The sequence below is a fragment of the Cryptomeria japonica genome, chromosome 8 (assembly GCF_030272615.1).
Source record: "Cryptomeria japonica chromosome 8, Sugi_1.0, whole genome shotgun sequence".
NCBI classification, from domain to species: domain Eukaryota; kingdom Viridiplantae; phylum Streptophyta; class Pinopsida; order Cupressales; family Cupressaceae; genus Cryptomeria; species Cryptomeria japonica.
This window is the reverse complement of record NC_081412.1, coordinates 84,803,553-84,819,957: the sequence shown is the minus strand read 5'-3', so window position 1 is coordinate 84,819,957 and position 16,405 is coordinate 84,803,553. Positions and strand designations below refer to the sequence as shown.

Sequence of the window (16,405 nt, the reverse complement as noted above, 5' to 3'; positions counted from 1 at the left end):
ATGGATGAATTAGGATAATGAGGGGATTAGATAATAGGTTTGTAGGAATCACTAAATTAGCCTAATTAATTACAGATTAATCTAGCTAATTAGGATTAGGGACAAAAATGGAATATTCCATAAAGGTGAGTTTGATTTATTGAAATAAATCAATATTTGGAAGAAGTGAAAGGGGGATTTTAATTAAATATAATTTAATTAATTAGAAGGTAATGGTAGGCTAATATGATTAATTAAATTAACCATGCGATAAAGACATAATTAATTAAATATTAATTTAGTCAATTCTATGTGTCTACAAGTCTTTTCCTTTGGTTCCCCTAGCCAAGTCAAATACCTTGGCATCCTTTGGGATTTGTTCTAAGTTTTTGCAAAGCTACTAAGTGGGGATATCATTGCCCAAATCTCAAATTTTATTCATCTTGTTTCTCCCCCTATGCTTGACTCTATTCTTGTAGGTGTTGTTGGGTATTTTACTCATGTTTAATGGAAGTGGTTGAAATGCCTTCTTCTGGTTTTGGCATATGTAAGAGTTCTCTTATTAATCAAGTTAAAAGGATAGATGTTATCTTTGTTGGGGAACATGGAATGCCTTCCCCGCTTGACAAATGTCACGGTGTTGTGGAGATGGGGCTTTCTTCTCTCTTATCGCACCCCATGTGACTCCCCTAACTCCTATGTGAGGCATGGATTTGTCTTTACCAATGGGTCTAAAAAGATACCATATTGGGGCTTCTATTTCTCAAATCTTTGATTTTATTCATTCTATTTCTCCCCTCATGTTGGAATCTATTCTTGCAAATGTTGCTAGGTTTTTGATTATGTGTTTAACGAAAGCTGTTGAAGTGCCTTCTTCTATTGTTGGCCTATATAATAGGTGTCTTACTACTCAAGTTAAAAGGGATAATATCCTCTATATTGGGGGATATGGAGTGCCTTCTCCTATTGGATTTTATTGTAGTATTGTGTTGATGGGGCTTGTTAGCAAGAAATCCAAGGGACACGGTCTAGAGTTCCAAGCCCTAATGATTTTCTAGTGTTGTATTCTTTATATCTTGGACTCAATCCTATTGAGGGAACATGAAATTAGATCCAAACCTAGAAGGTTAGTTGTTAATCAGAATAAGAAAAACATATATATCATACATATCAAGACTCAAAAGTATGTGTATTCATTCATATTCAATTGGTACATATTGCATATCCTTATAACTCCATATATTTATATATACATTCCTTTTATAGATTTTTTATACATTCCTTATATATCACTATCTTACTCCAATATATTTGTACTCCCTACTAGTGAATGTGTCTATCACATGGTTTGTGACCCTTACAAAGTATCCCTAGCCTATATTCTATTTTCCAAATCTCATGCTTTGCAAATTCCATGCGGTAAGATGCAACAAGATCTCTGGATGTTTATATGTGCCCTTTTCATTGTCAACATCATCCCTTCTTCAAAACTTTACTTTTCTTCAATTCAACCTTATCACGTCAAAAGGATGTCATTGTCAACGCATCCAAGGATCTCAAAATAATCATCCTAAGTACTACTTTTTCACCAACGGTAGCTAATTGATGTGAATCCAAAGTTGCACTAGTTGTTTCTCTACTTTTGGGACTATAGTGGGTATCTAAATGCTTTGTGAAAAGTGTTAGGCTTCTTGTAAGATAATGATAATGTGATCCAACCTCATATTAACAAACTCTCTTAACTAATGAATCTAGTTTTGGATTTTATCCCTTTGCTCTTGTAATTATTGATATTGATCATGTAGTTCCTCAATCCCTACCCTATCTTGGTCATCCAAACCTTTCATGGCAACATAGTCCCTATATATTTAGATCATCTTGAGCTCTAATGCATCCATTTGATCTTTTTTTTTTGCAGGGGGAGCAATAATAGTTGATCACTGCAAGAAATATTAGTATAAACTAGTGATTTCTCCTTATGTATTCTTAACAATGTTGATGTGATTCTCTAGTGTAGAATGGGTAGTAGCACACCTCTTCCTTTCTTCATCCATTTTAGCTTTTTAGATATATGTTGTTAGTTGTTGTTTGATGGTTTCCTTTTGTATGGTAGTATCTTAAAGCATTTCATCTATCAACATCCTAAATTGCACTAGTAGTGGTTGTGATGAATCCCCTTTAAGAAGAGGGAACTTATCTTGTATCTATTTCACAATTTCTTCTATATGATTTGAGTTATCTACATATTGCTTCAAAATTTTGTCCTAGGTTGTCTTGTGAAAATTATCCACTATTTGATTTTTTTGCAAAGGGGAGATGTTACCTAGGTCCACTTGTGTCCCTACTAATGGTAGCTGGAACAATTGTGAGGAAGCCATTAGCTAAATTTTCTTATGCTTGGCCAATAAGTCCTTTATAGGCTGCATAGGAGATGCTATGCAGGAGGAAGGTGTGTCAGACCAAGGAAGCTAAGTGGATTATTTTGAAGAAGTTGTTTTATATTTTTCATCTTCTTTGTGTAGATATTGGTATGATTTTATTGTTGCTTTTGTAATCTCCACTGTTATGGTCTGGGTTATCTTCAATTTCTCCAACATTATTTTATCTATCCTTTTCTTTTTCAAAGTTCCTTTGTCTAAATCTCCATGACCTTTTGCTTCTATGGAGGTGTGATGGAGAGGGCTTTTGTTTGAATGGCCAAATCTTTTAACTTCTCTTCTTCTTCAACTACTTTCTCTCTTTCAAGCTTAAGTTTGGTAGCCAAGTGGTCCGGAAGTTGATCCATGAGATCCTCTAATGTGATGCTAGAGGTTACCATATACCTTATTAGTGCCCTTTTAGTTATTTGTTTGTTTGGAATAGCCATACCATAGTATTTTTGTAGTGCCTTCTCCAAAACCTCCTTCTCGAATAGGCTACTATACAGTTGGTCTTCATCCACCAAAGGAGTGACTTTAGGGGTGAATATGTCCTCCGGTTCGAAAGTTTCCTTTGGTATTGCTTTCTCTTTTCCTCAGTATCTATTGTTTGTGGTTCTGTTTTTCTTTATGTTTTTTCTTTCCTTCATGTGGCCTCTTCTTCTTTGCACTAATTTTTAGTAGGGCCTTTGTTTCTTCTTCTTCAAATGATTCCTTCTTTACTAGTGTAGTTGGTAACCTCCTTTTCCTCGGTCAATTTATTCCTACTTGGGTAGGATCTAAAGAGCGAGTTTCCATTTGTAGTCTTCTAGGCCATCTAGGGGTGGATTCACTTTGGTCATTTTGCTCTTTAGAAGGTATATCCCACTTCTCATGCAAATTTTATTTATTTTTCTCCACATGTTCTACATATTTTTCTTTGGGAATGAAGTCCATGTATTCCTTTATTATAGGGAATCTCTCCTCCTTAGGGTCCTTAAGAAGACTTAACAAATTGGCTTCATAGGCTTCTATCTCTACATTTGTTACCTCAAAGGAAAATGATGGTCTCCATCAAGTTCTGGGTTCTATGGCCTCCATTTTGGTGTAGTCTTTGTCAACTTGAAACACAATACTATCCATATATTTTTGGACCATATCATTTGAGATCCTCCACTTGTCTTGCATTCTCTTTTGAAAAGACTTAAAGAATCCCTGGAATATTTGTGTGTAGAAGGTGGCACCCTAAAAATGTTTGACATGGTCTTGCACTTGGGCTACAACCAATCTACCATTATCCCAAACCTTTCCTACATATGTGGGTAACTTGTTCATAATATAGAAGGCTAGACAAATAAGCAGAGTACCATACCAGAAGTTATAACTTGTGTTCTTGGTTGTTGCATTTTCTAGTAGCTCCATTCATAGAATTTTGAATGTGTCAAATTTTTTCCTCTTGACCACCATTTTATAAGTTGCGTGTATAACAGTAGTCATGGCAAACCCCTTTTGTTTAGTGAAGTAAATTCTATATGCAATCACCATTGCAACACATTCAACAACTAGGATGGTGATTTTGTTGATGTTGAGGCTTCTCCCATCAAAGGTTTCCTTGGTGAGCTTCATGACCTTAACATTTTTATAACATTTTTCAAGGGAATCCCCTCTAATGCTAATAGTCTGGTGATAGCTTGAATTGCTTCCATTGTGATCCAGTGGGGTTTGTTAAGGTACGAGTACTCATCATGCAACTAACTAAAAACCTTGTGTATCCATCAATCTTGTATGGTGAAGTCTAGAAATTTCCTCCAAGTGTCTAGTTTCTTCTCTTCTATCTAACCATATTAAAGTAAGTAAAGGTTGGTACTGGGTTGTAGTAGAGTTACCCTTATCTTTTCAAACTTTGTATGATCAATCTCCACCATTTGAGAGTGGATATACTTTATCCTCTTGTGGTAAGTTCTTTTTGAATGATGGTAGGTCAAAAGTTTTTAATTTTTAGGTTGTCATTTGGTGGGGGGTAAAGTGTCATGCTACCCTTGCATCTATCTACCTAATCAACATTGTTTTTTTTAAAAAGAGTTTGCTATTTTGGGTTGAGGCTATGGTTTTAGAGGGCTAATTTAGTTTCTAGTGGATATTCGTTACTAGAAGAGGAAAATAATGAATTCAAGAATTTCCCATGGTGAATAAAGATCTAGAATAAATTTTGTTGGTCCAAGTATAATTTTTTTTTTGTTACTTTATCTAAATAAATGCCTTACTTAGGACAATATTAGAAAGTGGATTTTAAGGCCCTTCTAAATGTGTTTTATATGGGGTTAATAAGGAATTTGTGTCTCATTTTTCTTTTAGTGCACCTTTATTAAGGGTCTTTAGAGGTAGTGATGGCATTTTTAGAATTGACCCCTTATTTATGCTACTTATTTGTTTGATTTTTGGGCTAGTTTGGGGTGCCATCCTACTTTTGCCCTTCGACTATTTATTTGTTAAATTAGGTCAGAAGGCTCCCTTTTGGACTTATTCATAGGATCTTCACTCCCTAATTCTCTATGCTTTATGTCTTCTCCATCCTTTAAGTAAGTTCTTTTTGGATGATCATTGGTCAAAAGTTTCTAATTTTAAGGCTTATCATTTGGTGGAGGATTCTTGTATTTTTCACTAGAAGAAATGAGTTTTTGTCCTATGGGGAAGATCCAAAGTCTCATGCTATCCTTGCTTCTATCCTAGCTAATCAACTTTGTTATTATTTAAAAGAGATTGATGTTTTGGTTTGAGGCTATAACCTAAAGGGGTATGCTTAATTTTTAGTGAATGATTGTTATTAGAAGAGAAAACGAATGAATTCAAGATTTCCCATAGTGAAAAAAGATATGAAATAAATTTCATTCTTTTGACTTAAGTAATAATAATTATTGCTAATTAAAAATCCTTCAATAATATCTTCTATATTTACAATTGATAATAATATCTTCTATCTTTTCAATTGATTATTATAATTACACAATCATCCTTTAAAAACACACAACAATTTCTCTTTAGGTTCTCATAAGCCTCATATAAATCTCAATTTTTAAAAAAATTGTGTATCAAAGAAGTTTATTTGTCTTAACAGGGATCCCATGGAAGGGAGAGGTGGTCCCATGAAGAAATTATTTTTCTACTACAGATTATTTGGAATCTTTTTCTAAAAAATAAGAGCCACTACTTTTAAAGATGTAATTTTAAGCTGGTGAAAATAAGGGGGAGCTGAAATTGCCTCACAAGCTTAAAAATATTTTATGCCATTTGTGGATCCTTTAAATTTTAGAAAAAAAACTAAATTTATTTACGAACGAACTTAATAATTTATATCCCAGGGTGAGTATTTCGTAGCAAGAAGTGATGGAGTTGGCAAAGGAAGCTGTGATTGAAAGATGGAGAGGTGCAGCGCGGGCGTGAGGCTATACCAGATCACCTTCAATTTGTCCTCTCGGGCTTTCTTGACAGCCCCATGATCCACAGCCTGAGTCTCCCAAGGTGCGGGCGGGAAGACCTGATGCTTCTCCCGGAAAACCCCAATGAAATCTGATTGCATTTCTTCTGCTTCTGATTGGAATCGGATTGGGTCTTTTGCTACTGTCCCGGAAATTTCAATTTTTCTTTCTTTTTCTTGGGTCCACACAATAGCGATTCCAACTGTAAAACAGAGCTGATGATGGACAAATGGCATATTTCTTTCTCAGTATTTGGTTTCTCAGGTGTATCTTTATATGTTTCATCAGCATTCTTGTAATTTTTCATTCATTATTCGAGACTTGACTGTTACAAACTTAAAAACCATTCATTAATTCAATCATATATTCAAGCATTATTGCATTCATTAATTAATTCAATCAGCATTCTTGTAATTATTCATTCATAGATTCTAAGTAATATTCCAATCTGGACTGTTATAAGCTTAAAAACCAAAAGTAATTACATAGCATTAACCATGCCCTAGCAGATGTAATCCTGAAGCCTTCGCCGTATCATCAGCAACTGCGCCCCATTTTGGGGATAATCACTCAGATCTAGGTCTGATTTGTCCCTTCTGCCTAAGCGCTAAGCTAGGTATTGCGCAAATTATGGCAAATACCCTTAAAGTTTTAGGTTTCTGTCTATGTGCAGCATTTAGTTGTTGATCTTTGACAACGTGCACATACAATTCCCTGACTTGTTTCACTGGCAATACTTATTTCTGAAATTCACTGGCAATACTAATTAGGATGCCTAATTTGCTGCTGGTAGCTCTTCTTGTTACGGGTAACTCCTCTCGGACCAGGTTGGACTGATGTTCTAATTATTGCAGATGGCAGAGACCTAGGAATGACCGATTGTGTGGACTTGCAACTTGAATGATGGTGGTATTCTTGTGATCTCCTATGACTGGCAGTCAACCTAATAAATTTACACCCATAACAAGAAGAACCCAGATCAAGAAATGTAGTTGTGAAGGAGCAATTGGTAAGACAAGGTGAGGGGTTTTGTCCCACCTTAGGTGGCTGCCAGGTTTTGCATACTGGCAGCACAGTCTTAGCAATTAATTCCCAAATCATACCAAGAATTTCAGATATCCCAACGCCCTGCATTCAATTGATATATATAGGCCCAAAAATGCCGACCTGCAAATTATACTTTTTATTTATTTATTTAAAATATGGGTCCACCCAAAATTAGACACCATATTCAAATTTCAAACATATATCTTCTCAGTGAATCGCAGAGGAATGCATGTAAACATTCTTGCTTAAAAATGATATGTGATACCAAACTTGGATGTAGTTGAAGGAAGCAATATCATGATGAATGTTTTCCAACAATGCTAACATGTCAAGGTTACGGGAAGTTTTTCCTGTAGAACCATTGTTGTTTAAAATACACTTTCATTAAGTGGGAATAAAAAATTAAGTTTTCAGTTACATATATAAGTTGGTGTTCCAACAGTTAAAGTATAATTGATGTGGTGGAAGCAATGTGCAGGTATGGTTTTTAGATAGAATTTATGGTGTCAACCCATAGAATATAACAGTTTGACTCCTCCACTGATACGCTACTTACAGAGTGTGCATTTTTGGGTTCTTAACCCAGTTCATAAATTTGGAAAGCACCTACTGGGCCATATATCTATATTGTAATAACAAATTACAACAGTGAAACTGATAAAGAAGTACTAGTGCCACTCTCATAGGTATAACATGAAGTTAGTTTTTAGGTAGCATTCTCTATGTCAGTATGAGTAGATGCACTCTTTTTGTACTTGTAACAGCTAGCTAAGGTCATGAACATGCCCAGGTTGAGTAGACTCAGAGAAGCGAGAAGCCAATAAAAGTAATCTAAATGAGATCTGTTTAAGTTGTTTGCAAACCAGCAATGCTCCTGCTTTCCGCAAGTAGCCTTCTCAATGACCAAAATGAGGAAACTACTGAGGAAACTACCAACTCCTATAACACTCAAATAGACAGCAATACCCAAGCTTTTCATTGTGTCTGGCATCTGATCATAAAAGTATTCTTGCATTCCTACCATTGTAAACACATCAGCCATGCCAAAGAGAACATATTGTGGAAGCAGCCAAAAAATGCTCATTGGGATTGTTGCAGAGGGCACGTCTATCAGTCCATTATCCTTTGATGCCTTGACCCTTTTAATTTCTATCACTGCAGCGACAATCATTGAAATTGCAGAAATAAACATACCAGTGCCTATCCTTTGGAGCAATGTTATACCCCTCTCGTTCCCTGATAATCTTTTTGCAATTGGAACAAAGATGCGGTCATAGACAGGGACTAATAGCATAATAGAAATGCTAATAAAAAGCTGCATACTTGCAGAAGGGATCAAAAAATGTCGACCAATTTTTCTATCCATTGTGCTGACCTGTTTTGTGAAGAATGTGGAGGACTGTGCAAAGACAACACCATACATCAAACATGCCATCCAAATAGGTAATATGCCCAGAAGAAGTTTCACCTCTTCAACCTGCTGGACTGTGCAAAGTCTCCAATTGCGTGTTGTTTTGCACTCAAGGTCTAATTCATCTTCAATTGTTGCTTTGTCAAGAAACCTGAAAAAACAACACGACATTCATGCAAAATATTCTCCAAAGTAGATAGGGCTAAAATAAACAGAAATGAGAACTCCAAGAACTTGAACTAGCATTATTCCCATATATCATAATTCATTACTGTCTACACTGACTTCCTTCAGCTTAGATGCGAGGTCCTAAACATCTTGAAACTCCCTTCAGCCTCATCAGTACACCATGACCAATTCCCCAGTTTGAAAACACAAAAACAAACTCTGTTGCAATTATCTGAGCCTGAACTCTAAAGTAGCCTTCTGCTTAAATAGAATGGCACTAGATTTAAAGCAAATAGTACTATGGAGTGCTTACCTCAACTTGTTTGTTTGCGAGAGTTGTCTTCTTGACTCTGTCCTCAGAACCTCTACTTCCTGAAGAGAAGCTGATTGATTTTGTTCTCGGAAAGGAATAGGAGCTTTCCGCTTGTAGAATGCTGCAACAAACACATGGATGACTCGAGTGAGAGAGCTTCCACTAGGTAGTTTGTTTCTGTAAAACCTAGTCCCACACAAGAACACAAGAAGTGCCATTGCCATGGTAACGGTAGGTATGCCAAATCCGACACCCCATCCAACATTATCTTGGATGTACGTGAGCACAGTGACCCCTGCAAGAGTTCCCAGGCAAATACCAAAATACCACCAGTTAAAGAAAGAAATTTTGTGCTTCTTCTCTTTTGGGTCCTCATCATCAAATTGGTCCACACCAAAGGCCTGTAGGCATGGCTTGTGACCCCCTTGTCCCAAAGCAACCAAGTAAAGTGAGAAGTAAAAAAACCCAATCTTAAAATGTGATGCCCCTGAATTATAAGTGCATGATGAGGATTGGAGACTCCTCAGAGAAGCTGATAGAGTTACCAAGATTAGCCCGTCACATTCCATTATATGACGTGTTACTTGGATATAACAAATATAGTTAAAATACAGGAAAATGGAAATTTATTTAGCTATTTTGAAAGCAAAAGGACCTCAAATTCAATTTCCTTTTCCAACATGTGCACAAACTCAGAGTATGATTTTCAGTTTCTATATTCACAAGAACTCCCAAATTTGTAGATATGTATCCTCAGGCAAAAGACCAAACTGAGGTCTTCAGCAAGGTACCCACTTTCCTAGTTATCTATTCACACATGCAGATATGGGTGCTGAACCAAAAGACCAATCTGTTTTTGAGCTCGGTATCATCTTCACTTGTTATTGATTCATACATCTAGCAATTATGGGTTCTTAATCAAGGTACCCACTTTTATTGTTTTACACATGCACCATATATGGTTCCTTTATCAAAAGACCATTTTGGGCTCTTTGTCATCAGAGTAAACAAGGCTCTTTGGTAACATGTACTGTTATTTGTTAATATAGTTGCCAACAGGCTACTAGGGTTTGTTATATATCCCGTCTTGCATGAATCCAGAGCATTGTTCAGTGCTCTGTTACTGTATGTTTAGGTGATGTTGTCTTCTGATGTTTCTTTATGCAATCTTATCTCTCTTCAATATGAGTGTCTTAGTAAACACACATGTATGGTAGAAAACAGCCAAAACTAACACTTCATACTCTTGATTAAGTTAGTTCATATTAGAATTTTTGCGGGGTTGTTGTGTCCTAATGAGCTGAGTTGCTAGTATCCTCCTCACCTGTAGTTTAAGTCACAAGGTTCGAATTCGAATTCGAATTCGACAGCCATGAAATTCGGATGAAATTCGACGAGGGAAAAATTCGGATAAAATTCACCTTCTATAATTTTGTTTATTTTTAAATATATGTATACTTCTAATAAATTATCAGAATAGCGACCCTTGTTGGAGAAAATCCGAGGGCGACCCAGCAGTTGCAGATACCCATGATCCAATAGATACAAAACATATACAAAGAATACCCACAACCAGCTGAGTTGTGTTTAGAGGTGGATAGCAGTGCTTTATAGAGGAAATTCGATTAAATTCGATTTTTTTTATAGAAGTTTGAAATTCGATTAAATTCGAACCTCATCCATGAAAATCCATATCCTGTGACTTAGCCTGTAGTACATAAAATAGCTCCAATTTTTGCCAATCAATTACAAACTTTCATAAGATACACTGAAAGTATACTAATTGAGGAATACGTTCCAAATTACTCTACTCATCAATAATAATGAAAAATAAAATGATTTTGTGAAGGAAAAGAATACTGACAAGCAAATAGACAAGTGAAGCAACAAGGATTGTCTAGTACCGACCCAAATATGAATCTGCAACAAAAGCTCCCAAAAAAGGCAAAATGCATTGTACCCCTGACCATATGTTCACATTGCTTGCAACACTGGCAGTGGTTTCATTCAAAACATTTGTGAGATAAGTTATCAAATTTGAAGATATGCCAGAATTAGCAAACCTCTCTGCAATCTCCACCCCTGTGAGTAAAAAAAATGTGGTGATTGAAAATGTCATGCCCAACTTTTGGGCACGAGCGGAATTTTTTTTTTTTTTAAATACTTAACTAGTTAACGACCTACTTAACTAATATAATCAACTAAGTGCGATTAACTTAAATAAAATAATGCATTTTGGGTTTGAGTCTAAACTATATTTGTATATAATGGGTAGATTAAACTCAATTGGGAAACATGGTTTACTAAGTTCTCAACGAGCTATTATTTCTTCAAAAAGGGTAATCACTAAGCTTCATTAATAAATAATTAAAATCTCTAGTATAACGCTTAATCTCAATTTAAAACGTTCTAAAATTTATCTTATCTTTCTAACCCGCTAGGATTTCTAAGCATAATTATTCTCGTAATTTTAAACACCTCATTTAAGTGAAACCCCCAAATTTAAAATTACCTTATAATCTTATACTTAAGTTGGCCCTCTTGGCCCCACAAAGGACTTAGTGTTTACACCCTTTAATTTTTTTTTTAAAATCTAATCCACCTAGGTAATTAAATCATTTATAAAGTTTCTCCTACATTTGCCCAATGTTTAACAAAAATATTCAAAACTTAATTTAAATCTAACAATTTAATTCAAATTAAATATCAATACAATCCTACTTTTATATATATATATATATATATATATATATATATATATATATATATATATATATATATATATATAAATGTATATATATATATATATATATATATATATATATATATATATATATATTCTACATTGCTACCATTTACTAAATTTGTTTTTCCAAGGGAATTGTAGGGATTTGAACCCCTTTTTTTTTATATTTATTATATTTTCCCACCCCATTTCACACATGATTATTTTAAAACGTATGTGGGTGTAGCCTTAACCCGAACTAGGGTTAGGGCAATATGTATAACACCTTATATATTTTTTTTTCCTTTACTTTCATCCTCTGTGGTGTGCGTGTGGCGTGTAGGGTGGGGCGATGGCCGAGGGGAAGCGAAACGAGAGGAAGCCAAGCGTTCAAACCGGCGCTGTTTGTTTTTGGTGTTGCATTGCGTTAATACCACGGCGGGCGAAGCGGAGGGGGAGAGGGAGGAGGCCGAGCGGGGAGCGCCGGCAGCGCGGGCACTGCCGGTTGCGAACGGCGCCGCCCGCAGGCTGCGGCTCCCGCAGTCTGCGGACGATGCCGCCCGCAGGCCGCGCCCCCGCCGCTTCCTTTGCGTGCTGCTTTTTTTTTAAAACAAACGTTTTACTGTTGTTAAACGTTCCGTTTCGTGTATATTTCATTTTTTTTTTAAAGCAAGGTTAAGCGATCAGGTTTTTATAATATGTTTTTTTTTTAATAACATATATATATGTGTGTGTGTGTGTGTGTGTGTGTGCGTGTTTTTACATGTGTATATAATCTGGTAAAATAAAAATGCATAAAGTTTTATGTATGATAACTGGCAGATTTCTTATAAAAGGGATATATATATATATATATATATATATATATATATATATATATATATATATATATATATATATATATAGTGAGAGACTTAGCATTAAATCAGTCCCCTCTCTTTTTTTGTATTAAAACCAGATCTGTAAATCTATCCTTTTCCTTTTTTTATGAAACAGGTTCTTCAAATGGTACTTATTGTTTAAATTTGTATATATATATATATATATATATATATATATATATATATATATATATATATATATATATATATATTTGTATATGGTTAATTTGCAACTCAAAAAGGCATAACTTTCTTTAAAACTAACAAGGAAATCTATCAGCAAATAGCAATGTGATCTTTTGTATAACAAAATGTACCTAACACTAAGTGCTCTCTTTTTTTTTGAAGGAAAAATAGACTAATATAAAAAAGATTTATTTCTGCTATTCAGAGAGAAATACATAACTGATTTATTTATATACAGCAGCTTATTAACATAAGAAACATGCAGTAATAAACTACATCTAGGAGCAAAAATCTTAAATTTGCGTTTGGTAAAAATTTTTCTTTTATTTTCCCTTTTGCAAATCATGAAGATTCGTACCCTATTTAGTACATTCCTTCACCTCTTTGCAACACTAACTAGAGTGAGGACATCATACATATTTTTTTTTTTGGAAACTAATTACAAGTAAAGATGAACACAAAGATTTTGGCAATAAAACATTTACATTTTTCCTTTCCAATACATTGCTTTACTATTTGGAAAATAAATACATCATTGCCTATCCTTTTTCTTTTACAAGCTAACATTGAATACAAAATCCTCTTTCCTTGTAAATAACACAATCTAGCTCTTTTTTTTATCTTTTCCTTTACAACTCCAAAAGAGATTACAATGTCATATTAACTTTTTTCTGCATCATAAAACAGCCACATAACTCTTTAATCCATCTTTTCCCATTTCCATGCAACCTGCAATAAAACACTTTTTTTTTTTTTGACCATGGGAAGCTCACCTCCCAGCCTAGGCTTACTAGAAGCCACCCCCGAGCTTGGAGAACCAAGCACTAGACGGGTTACAAACAAGCAACTCTCCACAAACATAGAAAAACACTTACATTCAAATTCCCTTCCCAAGCTACACATTCACCACTTTCATGGTGACTCTTCCATGGGTGGAAGTGGACCAAGTACCAATGGGGAGAATGCATGCCAAAAACAATACAACATAAGCCACCTCATGGCAATACAAATGCAACCAAGAATACTTCCACAATCCTTATGCCCCCCAAAAAGGCTCAAGGCCATATTTGCTCCCCTTATGACCCCCAAATGCATACACAAGGCTATGCATCAAGGGTCACCAAGAACACCCTTGAGAACACTCTCCATAAGGAGAGCCTCTCACCCATGGCTGTCATACTCCTTCCACCCCAAGATCTTCCTACCCTCCCAAGAGTAGGAGATCTTGGACACTCCCAAAACAACAAGAACTCAAAACCAAAACACATAGAAAAGAAAACTACACATTCTTAACTTCAACAAAAAACTTCATAAAACACATTCTTACAACAACTCTTTTCTTTTACAAAACAACATAAACTAACACTTACAACATAACAAGAGGAAGTAAATAGTAACCAACCTTATCCTGCCAATAGGTTTGCTAAAATTAGTTGGGGATGAGCTGCCCAATTCCACACTAACTTTCTCCCAATTCCACAAAAGTGCTAAACTCCTACTAACTTTTTCAAAAAACAAGCATAATCTCCCAGAAAGGAGAGTGGGTGATTACTCACTAAGTTTCCAAATTCTTGTCTAAGAAGGCCTCACACACACTTCCCAACCCCTTGGGTGAGGTGTGAGTTCCCATTGGTTGCCCTTCCCAAACTCTTACACATTACCAAAATTGGAAAGGGAAAAGGTGGAAGAAGATGGGGAAGAGAGTTTAACTCCAATAGGGAAGGTTCTCTATCCTAGGAAGAACTTTCTAAGTTGAATTTTCGTGCATCTTGGAAATATCACTTTTTGAAGTGACTACATAGTCACATGGGAGAAGTCACATGTTGCAAAATACCCCTAACCCATAGGTACACCCTTTGGACCTTTGGAAAAGCCCTAAAACTGCCCTTAGGAGTCCATTAAACCCTTTGGAAACCCAACTGAAGTTTACCTACGGGTCAAACTTGAGTTGACCACTCCCAAGACTCCCTACCCAAGACAAATTTGGGACCACACTCATGTTTTTGAATGGCTTTGGTAGAAACAAAACTCCCTCCAAGAGACAAGTCAAAATCAATGACACTAATCAGCACATGTGTCAAGTGACACAATAAAAATACAATATAAAAATCACACATGGAATTTGTCTCTTGTAGGATTACACATATACATATAAATTAATTTTTTTTTAACACTCAAGCATCATACACTTCACAAATAAAACACATTGCAATGGGGTGTTGTCTCTCCAAATAGACAACTCCCGGCTTAACAAACACACATCGGTCTAGGCTTGGTTCTCCATATAAATTCCATGGTCACATGGATAATTTTCCTGCGCATCTCAATTAACACATTAGTACTTCCAAATAATCACATTTATACATAATCAATTACATGGATTCCATTGCACGTCAAACACTCATACATTAGGCAATAATAATTCAATATCTCATTTGTTTCAAATTCAATTTCACATAAGCAATTAACATAATTTCCCAAAATTGAACCATTCATAAATATGCATCATTTTTCTATCATCAAAATAAAATCCTACAAATTTCCAATAATGACATTCACCATCGTAATGTAATTCTATTCTAGTAACATATCTAAAGTTTCATAATCATCATGCATGAAATAAAGCATCAACATATGTCAGTGTGATCCAAATCATGGAATCATATAAGTTCTAAGTCCATAAAGCATAAAATAAGCATCCATAATAGTCTCAATATGCAAATAACTGAAAATGTCAAACTGAATCGGGGTAGGGCCTCACAGAAAATCAAGATTAACAATTGTGAATAGATAGATTCATCAAAAGCAAAGAAGAAAAGGACAATCTACATTCTCTGAGTATAAAAGGACATGTAGCTCAGTGTTATAGATATAAAAGGACACCAAATAGGAGGTAATTAGGATGGGTTCTAACTAATTAGTTGCAAATTATCAGATCAATATTTGTTTTTATTCAACATCCTCAGAAAGAACAACCATAAAATAATATCTTTATCAATACACATTCAGAAAGAAAACAACTGTGTTCTATCACCTCTCATATGCTGACTTTTGAAACCTAGCATATAGACCCCTCTTTAGACAAATTATAGTGAGTATCAGAGTAATTTTTCTTCAAAAAAAAAAGACCTAAAATATGAGAGAAGAGAGGACTCATATTGGTGTAAATCAACTACTGGAATCCAAATTGTCACTTATACTCAATCTGATTTCAAACACTGATGTTATCAACTTTCTGTCACAATTTTTTCAGATATGTATTAATTTTTTAAAACCTCGAAAACACCCATAAAAGAGAGTATATTGATACACACCAATTATGAAAAGGGATGCCTTAAATGTTCCAGTGCGAGCTCTGATAACAGAGTGGCCATGGAGGTCCACTGATCCATCTTTAACAGATTCGTCCGATGAGAGAAGTTCCTCCATTGCCTTTGATCAATCTATAAATAAAAATGTCACGTCTTTCTTCTGGTTGCAATTAAGAATTGGATGTTTCTTTGGGAGGGAAGGGCCTGGGTGTAGTTTTGAAGATACTCTAATACAGAAGTTTGGACTGTCTTATTATATTATTTTAAAAGTACATCACAGTTCAATTCTTGTTAGGTGGTATTACATTTTTATTATTGGTCTTGTTTTATTTTAATTTTAAATGGAAAAATAAATTTAAAAATGATAAGAGGTTGAATTTTTTTGGAGATGGAATGTTAGGTGGTCTCCTTCCTATGCTGTACTAAATATATGGTTTGGTAGACCTTGTCTCTTAAAAAGGTGTCCATAGATTACAATTGTTTTTTTTTGGATAGGTAATGGGCCGAAGTCG

At 35.1% G+C, this 16,405-nt stretch overlaps 2 protein-coding genes across 2 annotated transcripts; both read right to left on the bottom strand.

Annotated features, from left to right (window-relative positions):
* Positions 1 to 7,488: 7,488 nt before the first annotated feature.
* Positions 7,489 to 9,671, bottom strand: LOC131038418 (protein NRT1/ PTR FAMILY 5.10-like). Its single transcript, XM_059209534.1, has 2 exons — positions 8,791 to 9,671; positions 7,489 to 8,460 (listed from the first exon to the last, which is right to left on the bottom strand). The coding sequence occupies exons 1-2, from the start codon at positions 9,357 to 9,359 to the stop codon at positions 7,605 to 7,607; spliced, it is 1,425 nt and encodes a 474-aa protein (XP_059065517.1). The 5' UTR covers positions 9,360 to 9,671; the 3' UTR covers positions 7,489 to 7,604.
* Positions 9,672 to 10,503: 832 nt separating this feature from the next.
* LOC131857276 (protein NRT1/ PTR FAMILY 5.14-like) lies at positions 10,504 to 16,095 on the bottom strand. The gene is made up of 2 exons (XM_059209535.1): positions 15,897 to 16,095; positions 10,504 to 10,872 (listed from the first exon to the last, which is right to left on the bottom strand). Exons 1-2 carry the CDS (start codon positions 16,009 to 16,011, stop codon positions 10,688 to 10,690), a joined length of 300 nt encoding a protein of 99 aa, XP_059065518.1. The 5' UTR covers positions 16,012 to 16,095; the 3' UTR covers positions 10,504 to 10,687.
* Positions 16,096 to 16,405: the final 310 nt, after the last annotated feature.

Coding starts and splice junctions, on each gene's coding strand:
- LOC131857276 (XM_059209535.1), bottom strand. CDS start 16,011: ATGGAGGAACTTCTCTCATCGGACGAATCTGTTAAAGATGGATCAGTG. Junction 10,873..15,896: donor GGCATCCCTTTTCATAATTG/GTGTGTATCAAT, acceptor TTTTACTCACAG/GGGTGGAGATTGCAGAGAGG.
- LOC131038418 (XM_059209534.1), bottom strand. CDS start 9,359: ATGGAATGTGACGGGCTAATCTTGGTAACTCTATCAGCTTCTCTGAGG. Junction 8,461..8,790: donor TCGCAAACAAACAAGTTGAG/GTAAGCACTCCA, acceptor TTGTTTTTTCAG/GTTTCTTGACAAAGCAACAA.